This window comes from Thermobia domestica, chromosome 6 (assembly GCF_964235325.1).
Source record: "Thermobia domestica chromosome 6, izTheDome1.hap1.1, whole genome shotgun sequence".
NCBI classification, from domain to species: Eukaryota; Metazoa; Arthropoda; class Insecta; order Zygentoma; family Lepismatidae; genus Thermobia; species Thermobia domestica.
Window position 1 is genome coordinate 117614590 of NC_137459.1, and position 24255 is coordinate 117638844.

The 24255-nt window shown below is 35.9% G+C and overlaps 1 protein-coding gene across 2 annotated transcripts in view; it reads left to right on the top strand.

Annotated features, from left to right (window-relative positions):
- eIF2D (eukaryotic translation initiation factor 2D) overlaps window positions 1-24255 on the top strand; it is a 58225-nt gene that overhangs the window by 11530 nt on the left and 22440 nt on the right. For both annotated transcript variants that reach the window (XM_081762007.1, XM_081762008.1), the window contains exons 3-4: window positions 20051-20140; window positions 22787-22988. In XM_081762007.1, coding sequence (XP_081618133.1) covers window positions 20051-20140; window positions 22787-22988 — 292 coding nt within the window. The remainder of the gene's footprint in view (window positions 1-20050; window positions 20141-22786; window positions 22989-24255) is intronic.

Genomic DNA, 24255 nt, shown 5'->3' on the forward strand with positions numbered 1-24255 from the left:
GAGAAGAAAACATGAGCCGCCGGTTCCTGACACTTCCGACTTTCTTCCAAAGCACTGGATGTCCATTGTTGTCATGGCGTACCTCCTGCATACTTTGGACCCTTTTTGAAATTATGGTATATCTGAAAATTCTATTGAGAGCATATCTGAGAATTATACCCTGTAGGGAATGTCCTGTACACCTATTGAAAATTAATGAAATATGCGCTGTTAGATTGTATATGCGTGGCTTCCTTCACGCTGATAAGGACCACCATCTACTGTTTCTAGAATTTGAAATAGAGCATGTTGAAATTTAGTTTTTTCGTGATTTTGGACAGCCCTAGCTCCGAAAATATGCACTTTTCGCCATAGGTTCATATGAACTTTTTCTCTTATTTTGATGTAAGGAATCACCTCTTACAGTTTGTCGGTATAGTTCATTAACACCATGTATATATCTCGAGACCTGTGTAATTGTGATAACGGTATTGTATGTGGATGGTATCAAAATTGATTTTATAAAAATACAAAGTTTTCCGTGACGTGTATCTAATCGAAATTAATATTTTTGCTTTGCATTTAGATTCCGAAATTGTCTTATATTGTTTTGTTTAGTGTTGGTATGTAGTATGTGTAAGAAAAAAATCCGTGGGTGCTACAAAATTATTCAATTATGTGATGTTTTGCTTCTCAATTAACTTTTATTATTATTTACATGCACCGCCTTACATTTCTGTTGCCTTGACACACGCAAATACTGTTTTGATATGTATTCGTTGTGGTACACCACACGGATGTTACACAAACGAGGAAGAAAAGGATATAAAATGTAAAGTAGGATGGAGTTAATAAACGTGTACTTAAATGCAAAGTAGGGACACATTAGTAGAGGACTTACCCCTGATTGTAATGGACACAGCTGATTCTAGGTCTGTGGGCTTATGGTGATGGTGAACATTATTATATGCGTGAGTTTCCTGTAGATTCACCTGGTTTCTCTTACTTTCATATATTTCACCAATTACCTTTTTTTTTTTTTTTTTTTTGACTAGTTTTCTTTATTGTGCAGGGCATCATTATACGATGTTAAACTGAATATAATTTTCACTGAATTCTATACGAGTGGAAATTTAAATAGTTCATTATTAATGCTTTCCAGAAATTCAGATAGCTTAGTATTTATCTTGAGACCACCTCTTTCTCATTTCGTTACTTCTCCCGTAGAATAATAAACGAAGAGGGAATTATATGCAAGTTTCATCTTGATTTTGCATTGATGTAATATATATATATATATATATATATATATATATATATATATATATATATATATATATATATATATATATATATATATATTGGTGTGGATTTGGCCTTTTTAAACAAATATCCTCAATACTCCTCATCCTCATTATGTCTTTAATCGTGATGAACGTTACTAGAAGATAGTAATTCTCTTTGAGAACTGTAAGACAAATATTCATTCATATTAATAAGTATATTTCAACGTGGGTACATAACGCAGTAATAAGTAACTAATATTGATTGGTATGTTGTGTAAAAATTTGGTTTGAGAGTATATTTTCCACTTTTAATTATATTGAGTTAGTGGAGTGTAGTTACTTCCTATAAAGGCGCAGACTATATGTGTTTTTATTTTTTGAAGATAAAGTTTGGAAAGTTTAAGTAGAATATAACGTGAGTAGATTACCACTATGTAGGTACTGTTGAACTGTCTCTGTACAATGTGTTTGGTACAAAGCAGGATATAATATTTCAACAAGAGGGATTATAATATTGAAGGTCAATGTTTTGCTAATATTTCTGACCGTAAATGGCATATTACCCTCAAACTGTAACTAAACTTATGGTCGGCACTCCACTGCTCACTAATGTTAAATAGATAATTTTGGTACGCATATGAATCATTTTTGGTAATATATATTGTATATAGTAAGGGAGATGGATATCAATTTTAAAGTCAGTCAGTTAATTGGTATCACTGAAACGTTAAACTATTCCTGTATGGATAATTATCAGCTGGTACCAGTTATGTACGTTAGCTGTAAAGTCACGTTCACAACCACTGGAATTTTATTTGAACAGTGCGTTTTTTTTTTATTTTTTTTATTTTTTATTTATTTTTTTTTTTAACGTTTATATAGTAAAATTTTATAGTTCACAGTTGATTCCAAGATATTTTAAATTGCACTTTCGTAAATTGGGATAGAATTCTAAGTGAGAGGCCAGGAGTAAAACAGTTTGGAACTGGCTGAACAGTTGCCTGTAAAAGTGGATACTTTCATACAACTAATTTTCTCAGAAAAAAAGAAAAGGGAAAAAAAAAAAAACTAAAGGCTAAAATGGTCTTACTTGAACACTGTTGTAACTTTGAGGAAACCACGTATTCTGTGTTCGTAAATTACTTTATCCATTTCGAAGTTACTATAAGTTCCTTAAAGTAGTTTATTTTCTTTTCCTTTTTTTTTTAATTAAAGTTTTGTTTGTTGGATGTTGTGTGCATAGATTTGTAACGAATATTCAGACTAAAAAGGTAATGGAAAATATGCCTTTATTCAATGATTTCCATATGGAAAATAATGGTTCAGTATATGTAGTCTGAAATGGAACCTGAGTCCCACGCGCCGAAGACCTGTACTGGAGCAACGAGAGAAGTAAGCAAAGAATTTTCAAGTTTCTTAGGAAGATAGGGGCCAAAACACCCCACATAATAAAGAAAAAACAAAGATGAAAAAAATGGGTTGGTTTACCGAACTTTTAACCTGTGATCACATAATACCAACGAAACAAAAATTTTATTTAAATCCAATAATAATACAGAGAGATTAGTTACATATTCTTTTATTTTATTATTACTATTGAAAACTCTAATCGTAAATATATAAGTCAGTAAAGTTTGACTGGGACCAATAGGTCTAGACCGTAATGGTTGTTGTATTTTCGGAATGTGAAAAGTGTACTAATTTTATTTTGCCAGCTACGAAGCCAGACAACATGGAAGTACTTCAGAGGAATATAAAGACAGTCTCCGTTAAAAGTTTTATGAAATTCGCTACAAGTAGGACGGATCCATTCAAGTTTTCCTTTTAATTTCGATTTTAGTTCCAGTTCTTTTTCTTCATTCTTGAAAAACTTCGTATAGGTTAGAATCGTTTCTATGGTTTGCAGAAATTCACAAGCGTGATGTGCAAAAATGTTATACACTGTATTATCTGTCAGGAAAGTAAATGTACACCTATTTTTCGAGTCTGGCATTCCTGCGCTCCATCCGTGGAGAGTATGAGAATTAAATCAATCAAATATTTAAGTGAGGAGCAAAAAGAAAAGTTTAATCTGAACAAGACATTGCAAGGGGCACAAGCTGTGAATACGAATAGTGCATAGTGTAAATAAAGGACGACACCGAAAGAGAAAGCCAGAAACAGCTGTTAAACTTAGAAAAAAGAGTAAAAATTGTCGAAGTGGGAACATAAAACACAAATACAACAAATACGCCGACAACTAGACGTTCACCATGCCATGATCTCGGTGTAATGGTTAAGGTGCTGGCTTACAACTGCAAAGGTCCCCGGTTCGGATCCCCGTCAAGGACATTTTTAAAAATTTTTGTTGATAATACATACAGCTCATGAGAGGGTAAAAGAGGTCGTATTTAGTTTTTCGTAGTAATTATTATTGGTAATGTTTAGTACTGATAATACTTTTTGTCTTTGCGTATTGCTTTTATTCTTTTCTTCATTTCGAAAGAGAAGAATATCCGAACAAATGCCACCAAAATTTCTCTTATTTTGAATGTAAACGCCATTTGCGATTAGTGAAGAATCAAAATTGAACGTTCCAAAGTAGCTGCAAAAAGTAAAAAGAAAAACATGGAAATGGACCGTACTCATGGTTACTAAAAATACAATTTCTACATGCCTTACACCTCCCGACCACATTTCTACGTTAGCAAGTAAGATGCTTGTGTTTAGGTTAGGCTTGTCAATACGTTTTGCAAAGGGGCCCGGTTTAGCTCTGACGCACCACAGGTGCGAGAAGGGAGCAAAACACTTATTCTCTCTCCCTGTGTGTGTCTATTTATCTATCTATCTATATATATATAACGTTATTTGTGAATGTCATAACCACCCTAATTTTCAGCGGATTGAGACGAAACTTGGCACAAACATTAATTGTTGAAATATCCTGATGAGTTCGTTAACCAGAATAACCAGATGAAAATGTTCAAAATGGCGGCACTTCAAACTCTTAACAAGTTCCAAGGGAACCAAATCTCGCCCATAAATAGGTATTCAGAAAGTTTGAATAACTTTTCTTCTTTTACTGAAATATTTGTGTGCAGGGACTTATCCTCTTTTATTGAAATATTGGACCCGATTAATCGCCTAAAGAAGGTCACGCCCTTTCGCTTCGGTCAGGCTTCGCTTCGTTTTTTTTCTTTTTTGCAGGAGGGGGTTATTTTCGTATCGGAACAAGATGATTGTTAGTGATGATATGAAATTACACATTGAAAATGAAGTAATTTGTTAAACGTGGTATTTGAAAGAATAATATAATAAATGTGCTTTCCTCTAACACAGAGAACTGTAAATCATGTATTTCGAGTTGAGTTGAGTTGATTTTGAGTTTAACGCCCCGTTCAGCAGCAAGGCTATATGAGACGTGGACCTACTGATTAACGTGGAATCCGAACCACATGAGCTCCCGCCTTGAATCGAACCCGGGACTCATGTATTTTGAGTTCGGGAGCGTGTATGGCGAGGAGTGTTATTTGATTTCTTTTTAGTAACACATTGTAATACAAATGAAGGTAGGCAACATTAGTGGTAAGTAAAACAACAACAACAATAATAATAATAATAATAATAATAATAATAGTAATAGTAATAATAATAATAAGTGTTGTTTGTGGCAAGGCAATATCTTCCTCAATTCTTCTTCAAATGTAATGATTGTAACGCCATATCTCCCTAACAAACAAAATATTAGCAATTTATATCGAGAGAACGGGAAATTGTATAGTGATGGGAGCAACGTTGGACAGTATGCACTCATAGTACTCAGAAAAATAAGCGATTTCAATTCAAAATGAACGAAGAGTCATTGTCATGGGTAGTCATGGCGCCACGGCAGAGCCCTCTTTAAGCAAAATGTCGATAACTTATATCAAGAGAACAGGAGGTGATAGTGCGATGGGACCAACGTTGGACACCGTGGACCCATAAGGCGCATCGAAAAAATTAGGGGCATACGCCAGCCAGCCTTACTTATTTCTACATAATAATATAAAATTATATTGTCGAAATACACACACGAGTTAGCTACTAATATTTATTATTATTATTATTATTATTATTATTATTATTATTATTATTATTATTATTATTATTATTATCGACAGCGTCTTTTCATTACGTGAGCATGTTTGACATGAAGCCAAAGAGAAGATCCATCATTCGTAGAAAGAATAAGAATAGCCAGTTACTTTAACTGTGAACGGCGGCGAAAAATACGAAAAGAGTGACTACCTGGAACAATACTTTCTCTCAAATGGATAAAGAATCAAGCCGAGATAGATTCGAACTCGCATGGACGGCGCGAAAAGCCAGTGCTTTGTCCACTTTTTTTTTTTTAAATGACTCACCGAACTTGCTTCACTCGTTTAACTTGCTTTTTCTAATAACTTATAACGACAGGAACACGAACACAGAAACATCGAGAACAGTTAAAAATCGTAGATCCTCTCCCGCCGGGAATCGAACCCGGGACACCATACACCAAAGCCGCACATGTTAGCCAGTAGACCAGCAGGGAGGGTATAGTTCACTTTCTGTGTCGTTAGGGATTACGACCACTATATTGCCAGCTATCACTTCTGTTGGTTGTATACTATGATCACATGTTTCTTCTTTGCTGGAAGAGTTAAACCTTTATTCTATGTAATACATGAGGTATTTAGACCTACATGCTCTTCATATAATGTAATAAAAGGGTCAAGCTGGGAATAAGAAAAAGAACATTCCATGGACAAAATGGAAACTATTGGCATCAGAAATATTTATCTACGAGGCATGCGCAGTAGTATATTTCAAAATAGTTGCTGGTTAGTTCAGTAAACGAAGAAAGGGGTATAAAAATGCAAACATGTCGAGTCAACGAGAGCGACTAGAGTTGACAGAGGGGGAAGCAGATGTGTAGTAATACAACAACTTGGTTAAATTGATAATTGGTTCTTTATTCTGTAGTAGATCGTATCACAATTTTACGGGAGAGCAGAGAAAGACTTACTGACTCTATCATATAGTAAGCTTTAGTAACACGACCATATAGACACAAATGGATGTAACTGTGAGTATTACAACTTGGATTTAACGAAAGCCGTTTAGATATTCAGTGGTGTGCAGGGTTGTATAAGACACAATACAATTCTTCATACCTCAGCTTCCCGTAGCTAGATACATGCAATTTCTGGTTAGATACTGAAACTGCTGTCGAATTTTAATACATGACGTATTGCAGGATACAAAATGCTTTGCGTTACTTGTTTGTTTGTAGACAGCTACTAGCTCAGTGTTCTGAAAGGTTGTGTATAAACTAGGGATAGCCAATTCCGGAATTATTACATTTCGGACTCCCGAAAGTAAAACTGGACAAATTCCGGAATTCGGAAAATTCCGATTTTGGAATAATTCCGGAATTTAGAAATTTCTGATTTCGTTAACATTCCGGAATTCGAAAAAATCCGGATTTTTTTTCAAAATCCGGAGTTTTTTTCAATTCCGGAATTTTCTGAATTCCGAATTTTTCCCGAGTTCCGGAATTCTTCTGAATTAGGGAGTTTAACTGAATTCCATAATTTTCCGAAATCCGGAAAGTGAAAGTTCCGCTTCCGAAAAATGAAATTATTTTGGTTAATATGAAATGTGGCGGAAATAAGTCTTTGATCAGGTAATGGCGACTGCTTTGAAAGAAATGGAGAGTATAAGAATTCAATCTGTCATATTTGTAGTTTCGTGTGGAGAAGAAACAAACTTGTGAACCAACGGTTTAGGAACAACTCAAGTTATTAATGTAAACTTTGCTGACATCATAAAAGAAAGACGAAAGATATTTTGAATCGAAGAAATATAACATACAAGTTTGCAAGCAGAGACAAAGAAACCTAACGTAACCAACCTAAAAACGAATCGTTTACCGCGTAGCGATCGCTGTTCAGTGGTCGAGGTGCTTGTTGAATGCACGTTGTAATTTTTTTTTTTTTACTTTAGGATTTTGATGGCGATTGATCAGCGATAACATACGTTTTATTATATTCAGATATTTGAATACTCGGATGTTTCAATACTTGAACTATCAAATCTTCAGGAATAATAATAGTAATAATAATAAACTAATAATGATTATTATTGTCTTGTAGAAGATTAAAAGTTAGGAGCTAATTATCGCTCAGGTCATGCCATTACAAGCAGAAACGTGACATTTCGAAAGAATATATCGGTTTGGTTTAATGTTGCTCACGAGAAGAGGAATTTCTCATCTTGTTTCTAAAATAAATAAAATAACATAAGAATTAACAATTTACATTCAAGACAGGTCAAGGCTAACTCAAAATTTTCGTCTCTCTTTGGAGATGTGAATCGAGACGAGAAGAAAGATATCGTAAACATTTCCCGTCTTGTCTCGACTCCCGAAATAGTGTATGTCCATTCTTTAACTAACAATTGCTCTGTGTACTGAATCTATAAGGCTATTTCGTTACATTCTATTTCAGAGCTCATTGAATTATGCTCTGTGTAGGTATTTTGTAGCAAAGCTTTTATATTTACCTCTCCATATCCTAAAAATTAGTTTATTATATGCCTTACTGTTGCGTGATATTCAGTTATATTTATTACAGTTATTTTTTCTTAAAACAAACAGTAGAATATTTCCTACATGAAACATCAATGGAACGTTCTGGTTTAAAATGTTGGTAGTTGCAGAGGTATGTCTTGAAGGTACGGAACCCTTTCCCCGAAATCTCTACTTTTAAGTAAGTTTTGCCAAATTTCAGGGCAAGTTTAAAGCTTTTAATACTATTATTATTACTATTACTATTATTATTATTATTATTATATCAACACCGTGTATAATCTTTAAAAGATATGCGGTTTGTATCTGAATAGTAAAAGCTAATTGACTGTCGATCTCGGTTGTCGAGAAGTCTTCAGGAGGCAAGGACATCGGTCACGTTCTGGGTTTGAGTTCCGAAGGGGCAAGTATTCGGGCTCGAGCCAAATTTGTTATATGCTTCAGCCAGACATGTGCAAAACAGCTGGGACCGAGTTTAGGCTTCTCAACGGCTCGAGCGGCTCGGCTTACAGCTCATTCACTATCGAACCGAACCGAGAAGTGAGCCGAGCCAACAGCTCAACCTAACCGAGCCTATTTGAGCCATCGGTTTAGTTGAGCTGAGTCGAAACATGCCGATGGACTAGTTTCAACTTAGCTGGCTCGAACCGGTTCACATGAGCCGAGTAGGTGACCCATCCCAACCGAGAAAGCTCGACCCATCGGCTCAATTGGGCCGAGCCGACGGCTCATCCCAACCGAGCTGACTCGAGCTGTTCGCTCAGTTGATACGAGACGAACCGATTGATATCACTACCCGAGTTGGTTTTCTGCTTCGGCTCAAGAATTCAGCCGTGCAGGTCTCAGCCTTGATTTTAAGAACTACAGTATATAGTTATATTGGTGATTACGACATTTGAGGCTGTCTCGTAATAATAAAAAAACTCTTGTCTTCTCGTTATCTAGACGAGACGAGATACACTAAAATTGCCCCACGAGATGCACTAAAATTACGAGACAAGACGCACCCCTGTCGTGAGCAACAGTAAAAGTATTCCACATTACTGCTTACATTTCTCATGGCTTTCTCTTTCCAGTCTAATCAGGCCATTATTTCAAAACGAGTTAAAACGAACTGAACGAGCGAGCGAGCCATTACCAAACTTAGCTCAACTCGAAACTCGATCTCGAAAACAGCGACTTGGCTCGGAACTCAACTCAAGAAAATTACCTTTGACTCGACTCCAATTGTACTCGAGTCGAGTCGAATTTTGGCTCGACTCGTGCTCATCCCTATTCGTATTGGTATTTTATGTTTCCACTTCAACAATTTCTACGCTTTTTTCTCCGTTTACCTGCTGTTTCTGGAATTCTCTTTCGGTGTCGTCCTTTATTTAGAACATGCACTATTTTTCTTCCCAGCTTGTGACCCGCTTCATTGTCTTATTCAGTTTAGGCTTTTCTCCTTACCTTGACTACACATATGATTGATTTAATTCTCACTTTCCTCGCAGGACCGATGAAAATTTGTTATTATTATTATTATTATTATTATTATTATTATTATTATTATTATTATTATTATTATACTGAACTTGCACGGCGATATTACTGTATAATACGATATCATTTCTGTAATTTTACTCCATTCTATGTTATTTAGTTTATTAATGGGCACTAAATTGTCTCCAGATCAACGAACGGCATGCACTTTCGTGGAAATATCATTACATGAACATGTTTGGAACGAACCAATAATGTTTCTGTAATGATATTTCCACCAAAGTGCATGCCGTACTTAATTTATTCGTTGATCTGGAGACAATTTAGTGCCCATTAATAAACTAAATAACATACAATGGAGTAAAATTACAGAAATGATATCGTATTTTACAGTAATTTCGCCGTGCAAGTTCAATAGTATAATAATAATAATAATAATAATAATAATAATAATAATATAATAATAATAATAATAATAATAATAATAATAATAAATTTTCATTGCTCCTGTGCGGAAAGTGCGAATTAAATCAATCACATGTTAAGTCAAGGTAAGGAGAAAATCCTAAACTGAATAAGACATTAAAGCGGGTCACAAACTGGGAATAAGAATAGTGCATGGTCTAAATAAAGGACGACACTGAAAGAGAAATCCAGAAACAGCAGGTAAACGGAGAAAAGAGAGTAGAAATTGTTGAAGTGGAAATATAAAATACAAATACGAATAGGAATGAGCACGAGTCGAGCCAAAATTCGACTCGACTCGAGTTCAATTCGAGTCGAGTCAAAGGTAATTTTCTTGAGTTGAGTTCCGAGTCAAGTCGCTGTTTTCGAGATCGAGTTTGATAATGGCTCGTTCGCTCGTACAGCTCGTTTTAACTCGTTTTGAAATAATGGCCTGATTAGACTGGAAAGCGAAAGCCATGAGAAATGTAAGCAGTAACGTGGAATACTTTTAGTGCGCCTCGTCTCGTAATTTTAGTGCATCTCGTGGGGCAATTTTAGAGTGTCTCGTCTAGATAACGAGAAGACAAGAGTTTTTTTTTTTAATTATTATTACGAGATAGCCTCAAATGTCGTAATCATTAACATAAGTATATACTGTAGTTCTTAAAATCAAGGCTGCACGGTCGAATTCTTGAGCCCAAGCAGAAGACCAACCCTGGTTGTGATATCAACCGGCTTTTCTCGTATCAACTGAGCGAACAGCTCGAGTCGGCTCGGTTGGGATGACCCGAGCCGGCCCAGTTGGAACGAGCCATCGACTCAGCTCAATTGAGCCGATGGGTCGAGCTTTCTCGGTTGGGATGGGTCACCTACTCGGCTCATGTGAACCGGTTCGAGCCAGCTAAGTTGAAACTAGTCCATCGGCACGTTTCGACACAGCTCAACTAAGCCGATGTCTCAAATCGGCTCAGTTGGGTAAGCTGTTGGCTCGGCTCACTTCTCGGTTCGGTTTGATAGTGAATGAGCTGTAAGCCGAGCCGCTCGAGCCGTTGAGGAACCTAAACCCGGTCCCAGCTGTTTTGAACATGTTTGGCTGAAGGCTATAACTTTTAACAATTTTTGGCTCGAGCCCGAATACTTGCCCCTTCGGAACTCAAACCAAGAACGTGACCGATGTCCTTGCCTCGTGAAGACTTCTTGACGCCGAGATCGACAGTCAATTAGCTTTTACTATTCAGATACAAACCGTATATCTTTTAAAGATTATACACGGTGTTGATATAATAATAATAATAATAATAATAATAATAATAATAATAATAATAGTAATAATAATAATATTAAAAGTTTTAAACTTGCCCTGAAATTTGGCAAAACTTACTTAAAAGTAGAGATTTCGGGGAAAGGGTTCCGTACCTTCAAGACACCTTTGCAACTACCAACATTTTAAACCAGAACGTTCCATTGAAGTTTCATGTAGGAAGTATTCTACTGTTTGTTTTAAGGAAAGTAACTTTAATAAATATAACTGAATATCACGCAACAGTAAGGCATATGATCCGAGTATTCAAATATCTGAATATAATAAAACGTATGTTATCGCGGATCAACCGACATCAAAAATCCTAAACTAAACTAAAAAAAAAAAAAACCGTGCACCTTGACCAATGGACCGCGATCGCTACGCGGTAAATGATTCGTTTTTAGTCTGGTACTAGTTACGTTAGGTTTCTTTGTCTCCGCTTGCAAACTTGTGTGTTACTTTTCTTCGATTCAAAATGTCTTTCGTATTTCTTTTATGAAGTCGTTAACATTAATAATTTGAGTTGCTCTTGAACCGTTGGTTCAAAGTTTATTTCTTCTCCACACGAAACTACAAATATAACAGATTGAATTTTCATACTCTCCATTTCTTTCAAAGCAGTCGCCATTACCTGGTCAAAGACTTATTTCCGCCACCATTCATATTAACCAAAATAATTTCATTTTTCGGAAGCGGAACTTTCACTTTCCGGTTTTCGGAAAATTATGGAATTCAGTTAAACTCCGGAAATTCAGAAGAATTTCGGAACTCGGAAAGAATCCGGAATTTAGAAAATTCCGGAATTAAGAAAATCTCCGGATTTTGAAAAAAAATCCGGATTTTTTCGAATTTCAGAATGTTAACGAAATCAGAAATTTCTAAATTCCGGATCTTTCCGAATTCCGGAATTATTCCAAAATCGGAATTTTCCGAATTCCGGAATTTGTCCGGTTTTACTTTCGGGAGTCCGAAATGTAATAATTACGGAATTGGCTATCCCTAGTTTATACACAACCTTTCAGAACACTAAGCTAGTAGCTGTCTTCAAACAAACAAGTAATGCAAAGCATTTTGTATCCTGCAATACGTCATGCATTAAAATTCGACAGCAGTTTCAGTATCTAACCAATAATTGCATGTATCTAGCTACTGGAAGCTGAGGTATGAAGAATTGTATTGTGTCTTATACAACCCTGCAAACCACTGAATATCTAAACGGCATTCGTTAAATCCAACTTGTAGTACTCACAGTTACATCCATTTGTGTCTATATGATCGTGTTACTAAGCTTACTATATGATAGAGTCAGTAAGTCTGCTCTCCCGTAAAGTTGTTATACGATCTACTACAGAATAAAGAACCAATTATCAATTTAACCAAGTTGTTGTATTACTGCACAACTGCTTCCGCTTCTGTCAACACTGGTCGATCTCGTTGACGCGACATATTTGCTTTTTTATACCCCATTCTTCGTTTACTGAACTAAACGGTAACTATTCTGAAATATACTACTGCGCATGCCTCGTAGATAAATATTTCTGATGCCAATAGTTTCCGTTTTGCAGGAGAGAATCTATTATTTTTAACTGTTCTCGATGTTTCTGTGTTCGCGTTCCTGTCGTTATAAGTTATTAGAAAAAGCAAGTTAAACGAGTGAAGCAAGTAAAATTAGCAATAAGTAAGTTACTGAAACACGTTCGGTGAGTCAGTTAAAAAAAAAAGTGGACAAAGCACTGGCTTCTCAAGCCGTCCATGCGAGTTCGAATCTATCTCGGCTTGATTCTTTATCCATTTGAGAGAAAGTATTATTCCAGGTAGTCACTCTTTTCGTATTTTTCGCTGTCGCTCACAGTTAAAGTAACTGACTATTTTATTCTTTCTACGAAAGATGGATCTTGTCTTTGGCTTCATGTCAAACATGCTCACGTAATGAAAAGACGCTGTCGATAATAATAATAATAATAATAATAATAAATATTAGTAGCTAACTCGTGTGTGTATTTCGACAACATAATTTTATATTATTATGTAGAAATAAGTAAGGCTGGCTGGCGTCCGCCCCCTAATTTTTTCGATGCGCTTTATGGGTCCACGGTGTCCAACGTTGGTCCCATCCCTAAGAGGGCTCTGCCCTGGCCCCATGACTACCCACGACAATGACACTTCGTTCATTTTGCATTGAAATCGCTTATTTTTCTGAGTACGATGAGTGCATACTGACAACGTTGCTCCCATCACTACAATTTCCCGTTCTCTCGATATAAATTGCTAATATTTTGTTTGTAAGGGAGATATGGCGTTACAATAATTACATTTGAAGAAGAATTGAGAAAGATATTGCCTTGCCACAAACAACACTTATTATTACTATTATTATTATTATTATTATTATTATTATTATTATTATTATTATTATTATTTTACTTACCACTAATGTTGCCTACCTTTATTTGTATTGCAAAGTGTTACTAAAAAGCAAATCAAATAACACTTCTCGCCATTCACGCTCCCGAACTCGAAATATATGATTTACAGTTCTCTGTGTTAGAGGAAAGCACATTTATTATATTATTCTTTCAAATACCACGTTTCACAAGTTACTTCACTTTCAATGTGTAATTCCATATCATCACTAATAATCATCTTATTCCGATAGGAAATAACCCCCTCCTGCAAAAAGAAAAAAAAGCCTGACCGTAGCGAAAGAGCGTGAACCTTCTTTAGGCAATTAATCGGGTCCAATATTTCAATAAAAGAGGATAAGTCCCTGCACACAAATATTTCAGTAAAAGAGGAAAAGTTATTCAATCTTTCTGAATACCTATTTATGGGCGAAATTTTTTTCCCTTGGAACTTTTTAAGAGTTTGAAGGGCCGCCATTTTGAACATTTTCATCTGATTATTCTGGTTAACGAACTCATCAGGATATTTCAACAATTAATGTTTGTGCCAAGTTTCGTCTCAATCCGCTGAAAATTAGGGTGGTTATGACATTCACAAATAACGTTATATATATACAGATAGATAGATAAATAGACACACACAGGGAGAGAGAATAAGTGTTTTGCTCCCTTCTCGCACCTGTGGTGCGTCAGAGCTAAACCGGGCCCCTTTGCAAAACGTATTGACAAGCCTAACCTAAACACAAGCATCTTACTTGCTAACGTAGAAATGTGGTCGGGAGGTGTAAGGCATGTAGAAATTGTATTTTTAGTAACCATGAGTACGGTCCATTTCCATGTTTTTCTTTTTACTTTTTGCAGCTACTTTGGAACGTTCAATTTTGATTCTTCACTAATCGCAAATGGCGTTTACATTCAAAATAAGAGAAATTTTGGTGGCATTTGTTCGGATATTCTTCTCTTTCGAAATGAAGAAAAGAATAAAAGCAATACGCAAAGACAAAAAGTATTATCAGTACTAAACATTATCAATAATAATTACTACGAAAAACTAAATACGATTTCTTTTACCTCTCATGAGCTGTATGTATTATCAACAAAAGTTATTAAAAATGTCCTTGACGGGGATCCGAACCGGGGACCTTTGCATTTGTAAGTCAGCACCTTAACCATTACACCAAGATCATGGCATGGTGAACGTTTAGTTGTCGGCGTATTTGTTGTGTTTGTGTTTTATGTTCCCACTTCGACAATTTTTACTCTGTTTTCTAAGTTTAACAGCTGTTTCTGGCTTTCTCTTTCGGTGTCGTCCTTTATTTACACTATGCACTATTCGTATTCACAGCTTGTGCCCCTTGCAATGTCTTATTCAGATTAAACTTTTCTTTTTGCTCCTCACTTAAATATTTGATTGATTTAATTCTCATACTCTCCACGGATGGAGGGCAGGAATGCCAGACTTGAAAAATAGGTGTACATTTATTTTCCTGACAGATAATACAGTCCGCAGCAAAAAAACCTGCAACATGAGCATGTAAGTTTATTGTGAAACTACGCCTAACAGCACAGGGAATCAACATAACGTCTAAGTGGCACGAATCACGCCAGGAGAAACCTCGGCGTCCTCCCCATCACATTTATTTTAGAGCAAAAGACTTCGTCGTTTCACAATAAACTTAAATGCTCATGTTGCAGGTTTTTTTTTTTTTTTTTTTGCTGCGGACTGTACAAAGAGACACCAAGGAAAAATATTTGTTTAATCCAGTATTATATTTTTTTTTTTCCCTAAGACAGTTTCATTTATTGAACATATTTGCACTTCCACAACTGATAATTAAGAATATCCTAACAATAAAAGGTGAACGTGATAGTTTGTGCGTCACGCTATTCCCAATAGCGAACCGTTACGCTAATATGTCACTACCTGCGTTATCTCTTTTTACTGAATGATTGAAATCAACATAGTGTTATGTATAACGAAGTCCTTGAGTGATTACGGAAACATAATAACAAGTTTGGAGTGGTTTGTGGGCGTGAATAATGGAAAATAAATTTAAATGCAAACAAGAGCTTTTAATTAAGCATGGTTTTAACCAACAATGTACAGCGGTTCGAAGGCTTCGGGGAAAAACTAAATATATTAATGGTAATATATTGTAGTAGTAAAACATTAACAGACCAAAACCGTATCCACGAAGAAATTAAATGCCGACTGAAAGCAAGGAATTTGTGTTATTCAGGCCAAACTCTTTCTTGTTTTTGGGAATTCTGTTTAAACACCTAAAGCATAAAATATATATATGTAAAACTAGAATCATGCCTGTTGTGTCGCATAGTTGCAGAACATGGTTGTTTACTGTGAGGAAATAACGCAGACTGTTAGTATTTGAAAATAAAATCCTGAGGCAAATACAGGTTCAAGAGGAACGGGAACGAGGAATGGCGGGAACCTTCGTAACGAGGAACTACATAATTTATATCGTTTGCCTAACATTGTTAGTGTCGTTCAGCCTAGGAGGCTCAGATGGGCAGGCCGTGTATCTAGAAGGGATGAATGTAGGAATGCTTTCAAAATTTTAACTGGAAACTCAATAAAAAGTAAACAAAATAAAAGTAAGATCTAATTACAGAGAGATGACAGTATTAAAATAGATCTCACAGAAGTGGGAATACAAAGTAGAAACTGGATGCACTTGGCTAAGAGCAGAAGTCAGTGAAGAGCTTTTGCGAATGTGGCATTGAATCTGCTGATTGCATAGGTCATAGAGTGACTGAATGATTTAGTTATTGTACAGTTCACAGAAAAAAAAAAAAAACTGCAACATGAGCATTTAAGTTTATTGTGAAACGACGAAGTCTTTTGCTCTAAAATAAGTGTGCAGGGGAGGACGCCGAGGTTTCTTCTGGCGTGATTTGTGGCACTTAGGCGTTATGTTGATTCCCTGTGCTGTTAGGCGTATTTTCACAATAAACTTACATGCTCATGTTGCAGGTTTTTTGCTGCGAAATGTGCCAGTAATCACAGTGTTGATCTTTTAATGTAATATATGTTTTCTTAATAAGATGTATATAATGGCGTGTTATTTAAGCGGTATCGCATCACAGTTTGCTACACGATTCTAAAAACACGATGTAAACGAAATATCGCAAAATACTATCATGTATGATCACAATTTATTACCGAAGTGGGCTATTCTTACAACAGAAAGCAAAATATCATTGTCTTGATTTGATGACAGAACAGTTCTCTCTAGATTTCACATACAGCTTAAGCTCAGTGATCAGTCTTCCTGGAAACCCGACATTTTCCTTGTGGTATCTCAAGAACATACTCTGCTACAGATCACAAACTAAATTACTGAAAATTGGCCATATAATTCACTGACATCGTTAGCGTCTAAATATTCGGGGCGGCATCCTACATTTCACATGAAGAGGTTATTTTTAAAATTAACTCTATGGTTTGGTTTAGTTTGGTTAAATTTGACAAGAAATTTAATGATTTATCCTAACTCATGTATTGAACGAAAGAAAAAGGTATAAGTATACTCGTACACGAAGGGTGAACCTAGAGAGCAGTTTGGAGATACATCCTCGCGCCCACCGAAATACGAAAAAGATGTTCAGAATTCTATATTATAATATAAAAAAATAAATAAAAAAAATAATCTTAGAAAAAAACTATATTTTCTGAAAAAAGGTATCACCCCCTCCGAAATCAAATTGTAGCTTTGCCTTCAAATACTTACGCAAAGTCCAAGCCTTACCACAAGAAAAACAATGTTATTCATATCAATAATATACATTCAATACAATAGGATCATTTATCTTACCAGAAGACTAAACGGTAGTCATCTAAGTTATCAATCACATTTCTTAATGCCAGTACAAAACTGTCCTTTTCTCGTCATTCTTCGAAACAAATATTGCAGCAACTTTCTTGTTATCAACAGTGTCTAAAAGGTCTTGATAAGTATAGCAAGCTATAACATGATTTAGTCTATTCTAGGTCATAGTAGAACGCATAATAGTTTTCAAGAGGTGAAGAAGACAAACTTCTTTCTCTTTTTATGGTAAAACCAGCAGCAGTGAAAGAAATGTACACATGTTTGAAATTGAACTTCTTTCTGAAAGGCTCTTTTCAGTTAAAGCAACATTTGCGGTATTAACACTGGCAATATTTTCATTCCTCAACAACAATCTCAACTGTAAATACAAAGATGTGTTTATTTCGGATATGTCTTCAGATCACCGCAGTGCTTCCCCATTAGTAGCACATTTTCCATCATTAGAGCTTGCTTAATTTCTGGCTGGTCAAACTTTAATCCCAAGAGAGCTGAGTCAATCATCTCGTCGTATTCTTTTGTATAGTAATCTTGTAGATCTATATGCATGAGCAGGTTGAGGTCCTGTAAGTCTTTTCTTTCATTTCTTCAGTCTTGGAAGGGTTACTGGAAGAATTTCAGGTTTAATTTATTTCTCGCAATTCGCCAATATCGCAGTAAACTTTTCTTCAGAACGCAGGTCACTAATGCCGCTTTAGACCAATTCCACAATTTTAGGAATTTTGACAGAGTAACAGTCTTTCTTTGAAATGTTTTATCCAGGAATTGAAGATAGGATACAAGACGGCACGGTGGGTTAGTAGTATAGCGCTTACCTTTGGTTCGTGAGGTTCTGGTCGGATCCCCGGCCAAGTAAGTTCGTGGTGTTCGTAACACCGTATCCGTGAGTTTTCTCGGCTACTTTCGTTTCCTCCCACATTTTCAATCGCCAGTTCTTCCATCATCATTCACTCTCCTTAATCATAATTGTGGGTCGTTAAACTGAAAGATTTCGAGATAGGATAGAAATTCAAGAATCACAACTAACTTCATTTTTATAAATTCTGAAGCAAACCACTTGCTTTCTCGTACATACCTTCAACTAATTCCTTCAGAGTTTGCATTATTATTTCATATTTGTTTATAGCTTCTTCATCGTGGTATTTTCTATACAGCCAACGAGTTGGGGACAGAGGACGAATCCTCGAAAATTTTCTCAATGGACCACATCCAGTTGGTTCCCGAATATGATGGAATTAAGTTTTTGTTTTGGGAGAGTGACTGAACATATTTGCAAAGCGCATTAATCTACTGCATTCAGTTTTTGATCGTGCATGATGCATCAACACTGTCCTTCATAACTAGATTTACACACTGGGCACCACAGTGCTCATACAGTGCAAGTGGCCGTTTTTTCATAATAAGGTTTTGCTCTACTGGTAAAATACTTGCCAGTTGGCAACCTTAGATATACCAAAGAAAATTATTGGGTGGGACATGTCCAACCCGTCCCTTCCTCAAACGACGCTCTGGTAGAATTGACGACAGAGACACACAATCTTAGACACTATTCTACATTGGGCTCTTGAAATCCAAGACTCGAGTTTTTTTTTTTCTCTCTCTCTCTCTCTTAAGGAACTAGATTACTAGCTAAACACTGCACCTTAGCAATACTTTTCAGGCTTCTTATCTTTCCGTATTTGTTTCATAGTATTGATCCAGAAATAAATATTAATTTGCTACACTCCCGTTTGGCTTTGAAATGACGAAAGAAAATGGGTGTTCAATTTAAAACGTTTAACATATGACGAAACAAACTGGACACGAGGAGCATTTGGTTATAAACATGAGTTAGAAAACTAAACTTGCGAAAATTAAGCTATTTTGTTTTTATTGTAAAAATGAAGGTCCATTTGGTGGACAGCGTAATTCCAATTCCTCGTTTCTTGAAGTCATTACGGATTGAAAACTTAATAAACAACTTCGTATTGTTACATTGAAAACCTGTTACGAGCTTGAACAACTTGTAGAATACCAAAGTTGGAACTTTTTAAAAATATAATTGTTATTACTACTTCCTTTACTTTGGTTTTCATTATTATACTTATGATCCACAAAATTGTATATTATTTCATGAAAAAGAATAGTATAACTAAATAATAATAATAATAATAATAATAATAATGTTCGCTGTGTAAAATGCGAGACAACCCTACAAATTGAGATGCAAATTTAAATTTGCTTAGCAGTTCGCTACGCAAAAGATAAAATCTTAAAAAATGACGAAAAACATTCGAATATATATACGAATGTTGTTGGAAATTCTGAAAATTTATGTCAGTGGTCTCAAAAGAGAACTATTGTTCGTCTGAATACAATTTCGTTTTTGAATAATTGAACCTATACCACGCTCACGAAAGTTCCTTTTCTCTCAAAACCATGACTGGTATACTGGGTGTTTTTCAAGTAAATAACACTAGATATATATTTTACTATAACAATTTGAGCATAAGGAAAGGATAATTTTTGTAGAAAATGTACTTTATTTTTCTTTTACAAAAGACGCTTGTCATCAAGACTTAAATATTTAATATGTTTTGGTGTATAGACAAGTTCTGATTGTGAACTGAAAAATTAAAGTGGATTATCATGGGTGTAGAATATGATTTTGTGATAGTACTGGCTTTTTATGTAGTATTAGTGTGCGAACTATCCTTATGTCTTGTATGTATTTTCAGGAAAGGTGATAGTCTTCCAATGCAGGAAATTAGAAAGTTGCTCACAAATTACGTGAAAAGTCAGAATCTACAGGACAAGCAAAGTAGGAGGTATGTTTTAATTGTGATCAATTAATTTACTTAGCTGCCAAATGGTTATTACATTTTTTTTTTTTCCTGAGCTTCGTGCTGAATTAGTACCGGAATGACGGACAATCTCTTCCGTTCATGAGAGTCTTTTCACTGCCAAGTGCTAACGCATGTATCTTCTGTGTGCGTGGTGCCAGATTCGATTCCCAGTAAGACTGCTTGCTTCAGATTCAGACCCAAGTATTGGTTCGGATCTCGCTTTGTGCAGTTGGTGCTGAAAAAATCAATGAATCAGTCGAATGCAAGAGAGCAGAAACGAAGTGTTCTAAATTTCACTTTGCTAAAACTGCTATGTATTGTGTGATCCTATATTTTACGAATGTTTAATGAAATTTACTTGTGGCGAACATTATTGTGTCCATTCCATTCTTTTTTATTTTGTACTTATATCGTACATACTCACAAACAACAAAACTCCGTAATGCTGTAAATCGAGATTGGTTGTGACATGTGTTCAGTACTCCTAAATTTTCTTGCATGCTGGAAAAATAACGTACATGCAGTAACCGTGTGGGCCTCTTGTAAGAGCTAAAAATGAATACTCGAATAATGGAAGTCACATTTCTCTTTAAGCGCTGTGCCACCTTAAGATAATCAATACAAGAGACTAACACAAAAAAGTTATACCGATGTATACTACAGGTGTGAGAAATGCATGTCACTACCATCGGAGTATCTTTTGTCTTCTTGATGTACCACATCTAAGGAATTCAAAATTATAGGAAAAAATAAAAAAATAAAGGCATGACTTCGTCTTTCATATTGTATTATTATTTCATTCGGAGTATTGGAATTGTATGTATATATTGTATTGTATGGATGTTAGAATTGTTCGGTGGCAAGCAGAGAGAAACAGATGCTGAGGGTTTTCGAAAACAGAGTATTGAGGAAAACATTTGGTTTAAAAACAAGCGTGTAATTAAAGTAAGGCTTGTGCTACTGGCTGCCATATGCACTATCAAAATAAGAGGTCTGAGATGGGTGGGACACGGCACTCGTATAGGGAATACTTCACGGGATATTTAGAGTTGGAAAATCTGTGGAGGAAGGACCTTTAGGTAGATAAACAAGGAAGTGAGAGGACAATATAAAGACGGATTTTGGGTATAAGGTAAGAACAATACTGACTGGATTAGCATGGCATAGTAAAAGATTCATGTTTACAGGAATAGTTTTTGTGTTTACAGTTATTAGCCATTGGGCTTCCGAAACTATAGGGTGAATTGGTGGAAGGGATCAGGTATAGAAGCAGATTAATGACCAACAGGTGTACGTGAATGATATTCAGGTAGGAGAAACTGGAAATTAAGGTGCTTGGCAAACAATCTACATATAGACATAAAATGTTCAGTTCTTACAAATCACAAACTGTTGGAGATAAAAGGATGAAACAAAAAGAGAAATAGGAAAATGTCGAGGCTCATCGAATGGAAAGTTCTACTTGCCCCTATCATGGGTTCCCGGGGGATTACCAAAAAATTTAAATGGGAAGGTGTATAATTTGATAAATGATCTAGATCATGGAGAAAAAAACACGCTTTGTATGAAAAAGTTTTTCGTGTGGGAGCACCATTTATGAAATGGCCATCATGTGAATTCTTACAGTCAAATAAAATTTTTGCTTAAAGGTATTGTGTCACTTAAAATTGTCGGGTGATTCCCGGAGCCCCATGATAGTGTGCCCTGTGAGGCAAGCAGAGCGCGTAATTCTTTGCGCTCTCTGACAATTTCCCGTTTCATTGTTTGTTTCATCCTTTTATCTCCAGCCATTTGTGATTCATAACAACTGGATATTTCATCTCAAATATCCGGTATAATACATAAAAGTAACAATATTTAATTGTTTTTTCAATCGTAGGAAAAAAAGAACTATCAGGTATTTCAATGTTCATTTTGTTCATGTAAATGAAATTAAATCTTCCAGTTTAACGTCTCACGATTATGCCCTATAGGCTAAGGGAGATGGATGATTAACGCAAGTGGATGATGGAAGAATTGGTGGAAAGATAATGTGGGAGGAAACGGGAGTACCCCGAGAAAGCCCACGGACACGGTGTTCACTACAAACTTACTTGATCATAGATTCATTTTGTTCTTAATTGGTAAGTGTTCATTGAAGAAGATAGTAAGGGGACGTCACGGTGGGTCAGTGGTAGAGTGCTTGTCTTTGGTGCTTGGGATTCCTGGTTCTATCCCCGGACAAGTAAGTTTGTATTGGACAACATTGTGTCCATGGATTTTCTCGTGTACTTCCGTTTGTTTCAACGTTCTCATTCCACCAATTCTTCCATCATCATTCAGTTGCCGTAATTATCCGTCTCCGTTAGCTTAAAGGGCACAAACGTAGGATGTTAACCTGAAAGATTTCATTTCATTTCAAGAAGATAGTATGTTAATTCGTATGCCCACACTGAGTGGCATTCTTCTAATAATATGTATGTTCTTGAATCCATTGCATGCCTATTTCTAAAGTATTTAACAACTTTGCCTTTTAAATGTATGCACACGCTTTTAAGAAAGAAGCTTTAGTTGATTTACTTTCATAACTATCTACTTTCCATGATAACCATATGCTTATGTAAGATGAAAATGTTTCCTTTTCTGTAGGTATGTGATGCTAGATGATTTGCTTGTGCGAATCACAGGGGCAAAAGATACTCACTTGACTTGGGAGGACTTGTTCTCTGGATGTCTTGCACACATGGGCAATTCGTACCAAATGTCATTTGCTGGACAACCGGCAGCTGTCGTAAAAGGAAAGCTAGAAAGTATACATTTGAGTGTTGCAACACGCTCAGGAAACAAAAAGGTATAATTTTGAAGCGAGCTTCTCTGATTTGGCACGATGTGTGTGTGTGTCTCAGTTGGACGGTAAATTTTCTAACAACGTACCAGTTTTGATGAAATTTAGCGGGTATTTTCTTTCAACCTCTTTGCTTGGGTTAAATTTGAAAGTGGGAGTTTTGTCATATGCATAATGTAATATTGAAACAATTTTCTATAGTGACTTTCGTAAAAGTTGATCAATTTTGATTAAACATGGCGTGTGTTTGAGGCTTATCAATTGTACGCGTTGCTTGGGAGTGAAATTGGTCAAGGGCAATGAAGGAAGTTCTTTCATTCTCAAACTTGGGAAACAAAGAAAGAAAAAAAATGCTTTGCTTGCGTCTACACTGTATGCCACCACAATCAGGATTCAGTTTTTGTTGAAGTTAACAAACGTGAGCTTCTACTATTTTATAAATAGGATAACAATAAATTTGTGTTTGTGTGTCTGATTGGCAGTAACTTGTAAAAATTTTCCGATTTTGATAGAACATAATGTGTATTCTTCAAGGCTTCGTAAACAAACCTATTACTTAGGGTTGAGGATAAGAGGTTAAAATGACTTGAATTCAATGTAGAAAATTTGTGTCATTGTAGGGTTAAAGCAACATCAAAAATTTATTTTTTCACAATTGTGCTGGCAGACCATCAAAGGTTAAAACGGGCTCAAAATATTGAATCGAATTTTTTTGAGGGGGGAAATGGTCGGGAGGAGCTGTTAATTTTTTCAGACAAAGCCCTTGTATACACCTATACATACATCCAAGTTTGAACAAAATCGATCGACCTACTTTTGAGAAATAAATTACTCCCACTTCTCCGATTTTGCGCCATTTCTCATGAACCAATGAGAGTTGAAGTTTGAAACATGAGGGATTAATGTATCTTGGGAGTACCTATCTACAACCCACTTGTCATCCGAAGATTCATCTGGGCCCATTTCACTATGCTTATCCACCCACGTTCTTTCCAGGAGATATCTAGTATTTCAAGTATCAACAAATACTCTGATTAATTCTAATTCTGTTCTAATATAAATAAAATAATGAGTTTGTTTGTGTGTTTGTCTATGTGCGGCCTGGGGACCAGACGAGTGGACCTAGTTAACAAATTTTGGTCAGGGATACCTTGGCCCAGGCCCCAGATCAAGATGAAGTGTTTTTTTTTTTCAAATTTCGAACCAGGGGGTCTCAGGGGGGCGTTTACCGGAACCGGCTTGGGAACCAGACGAATTGACCGAGAGTTACCAA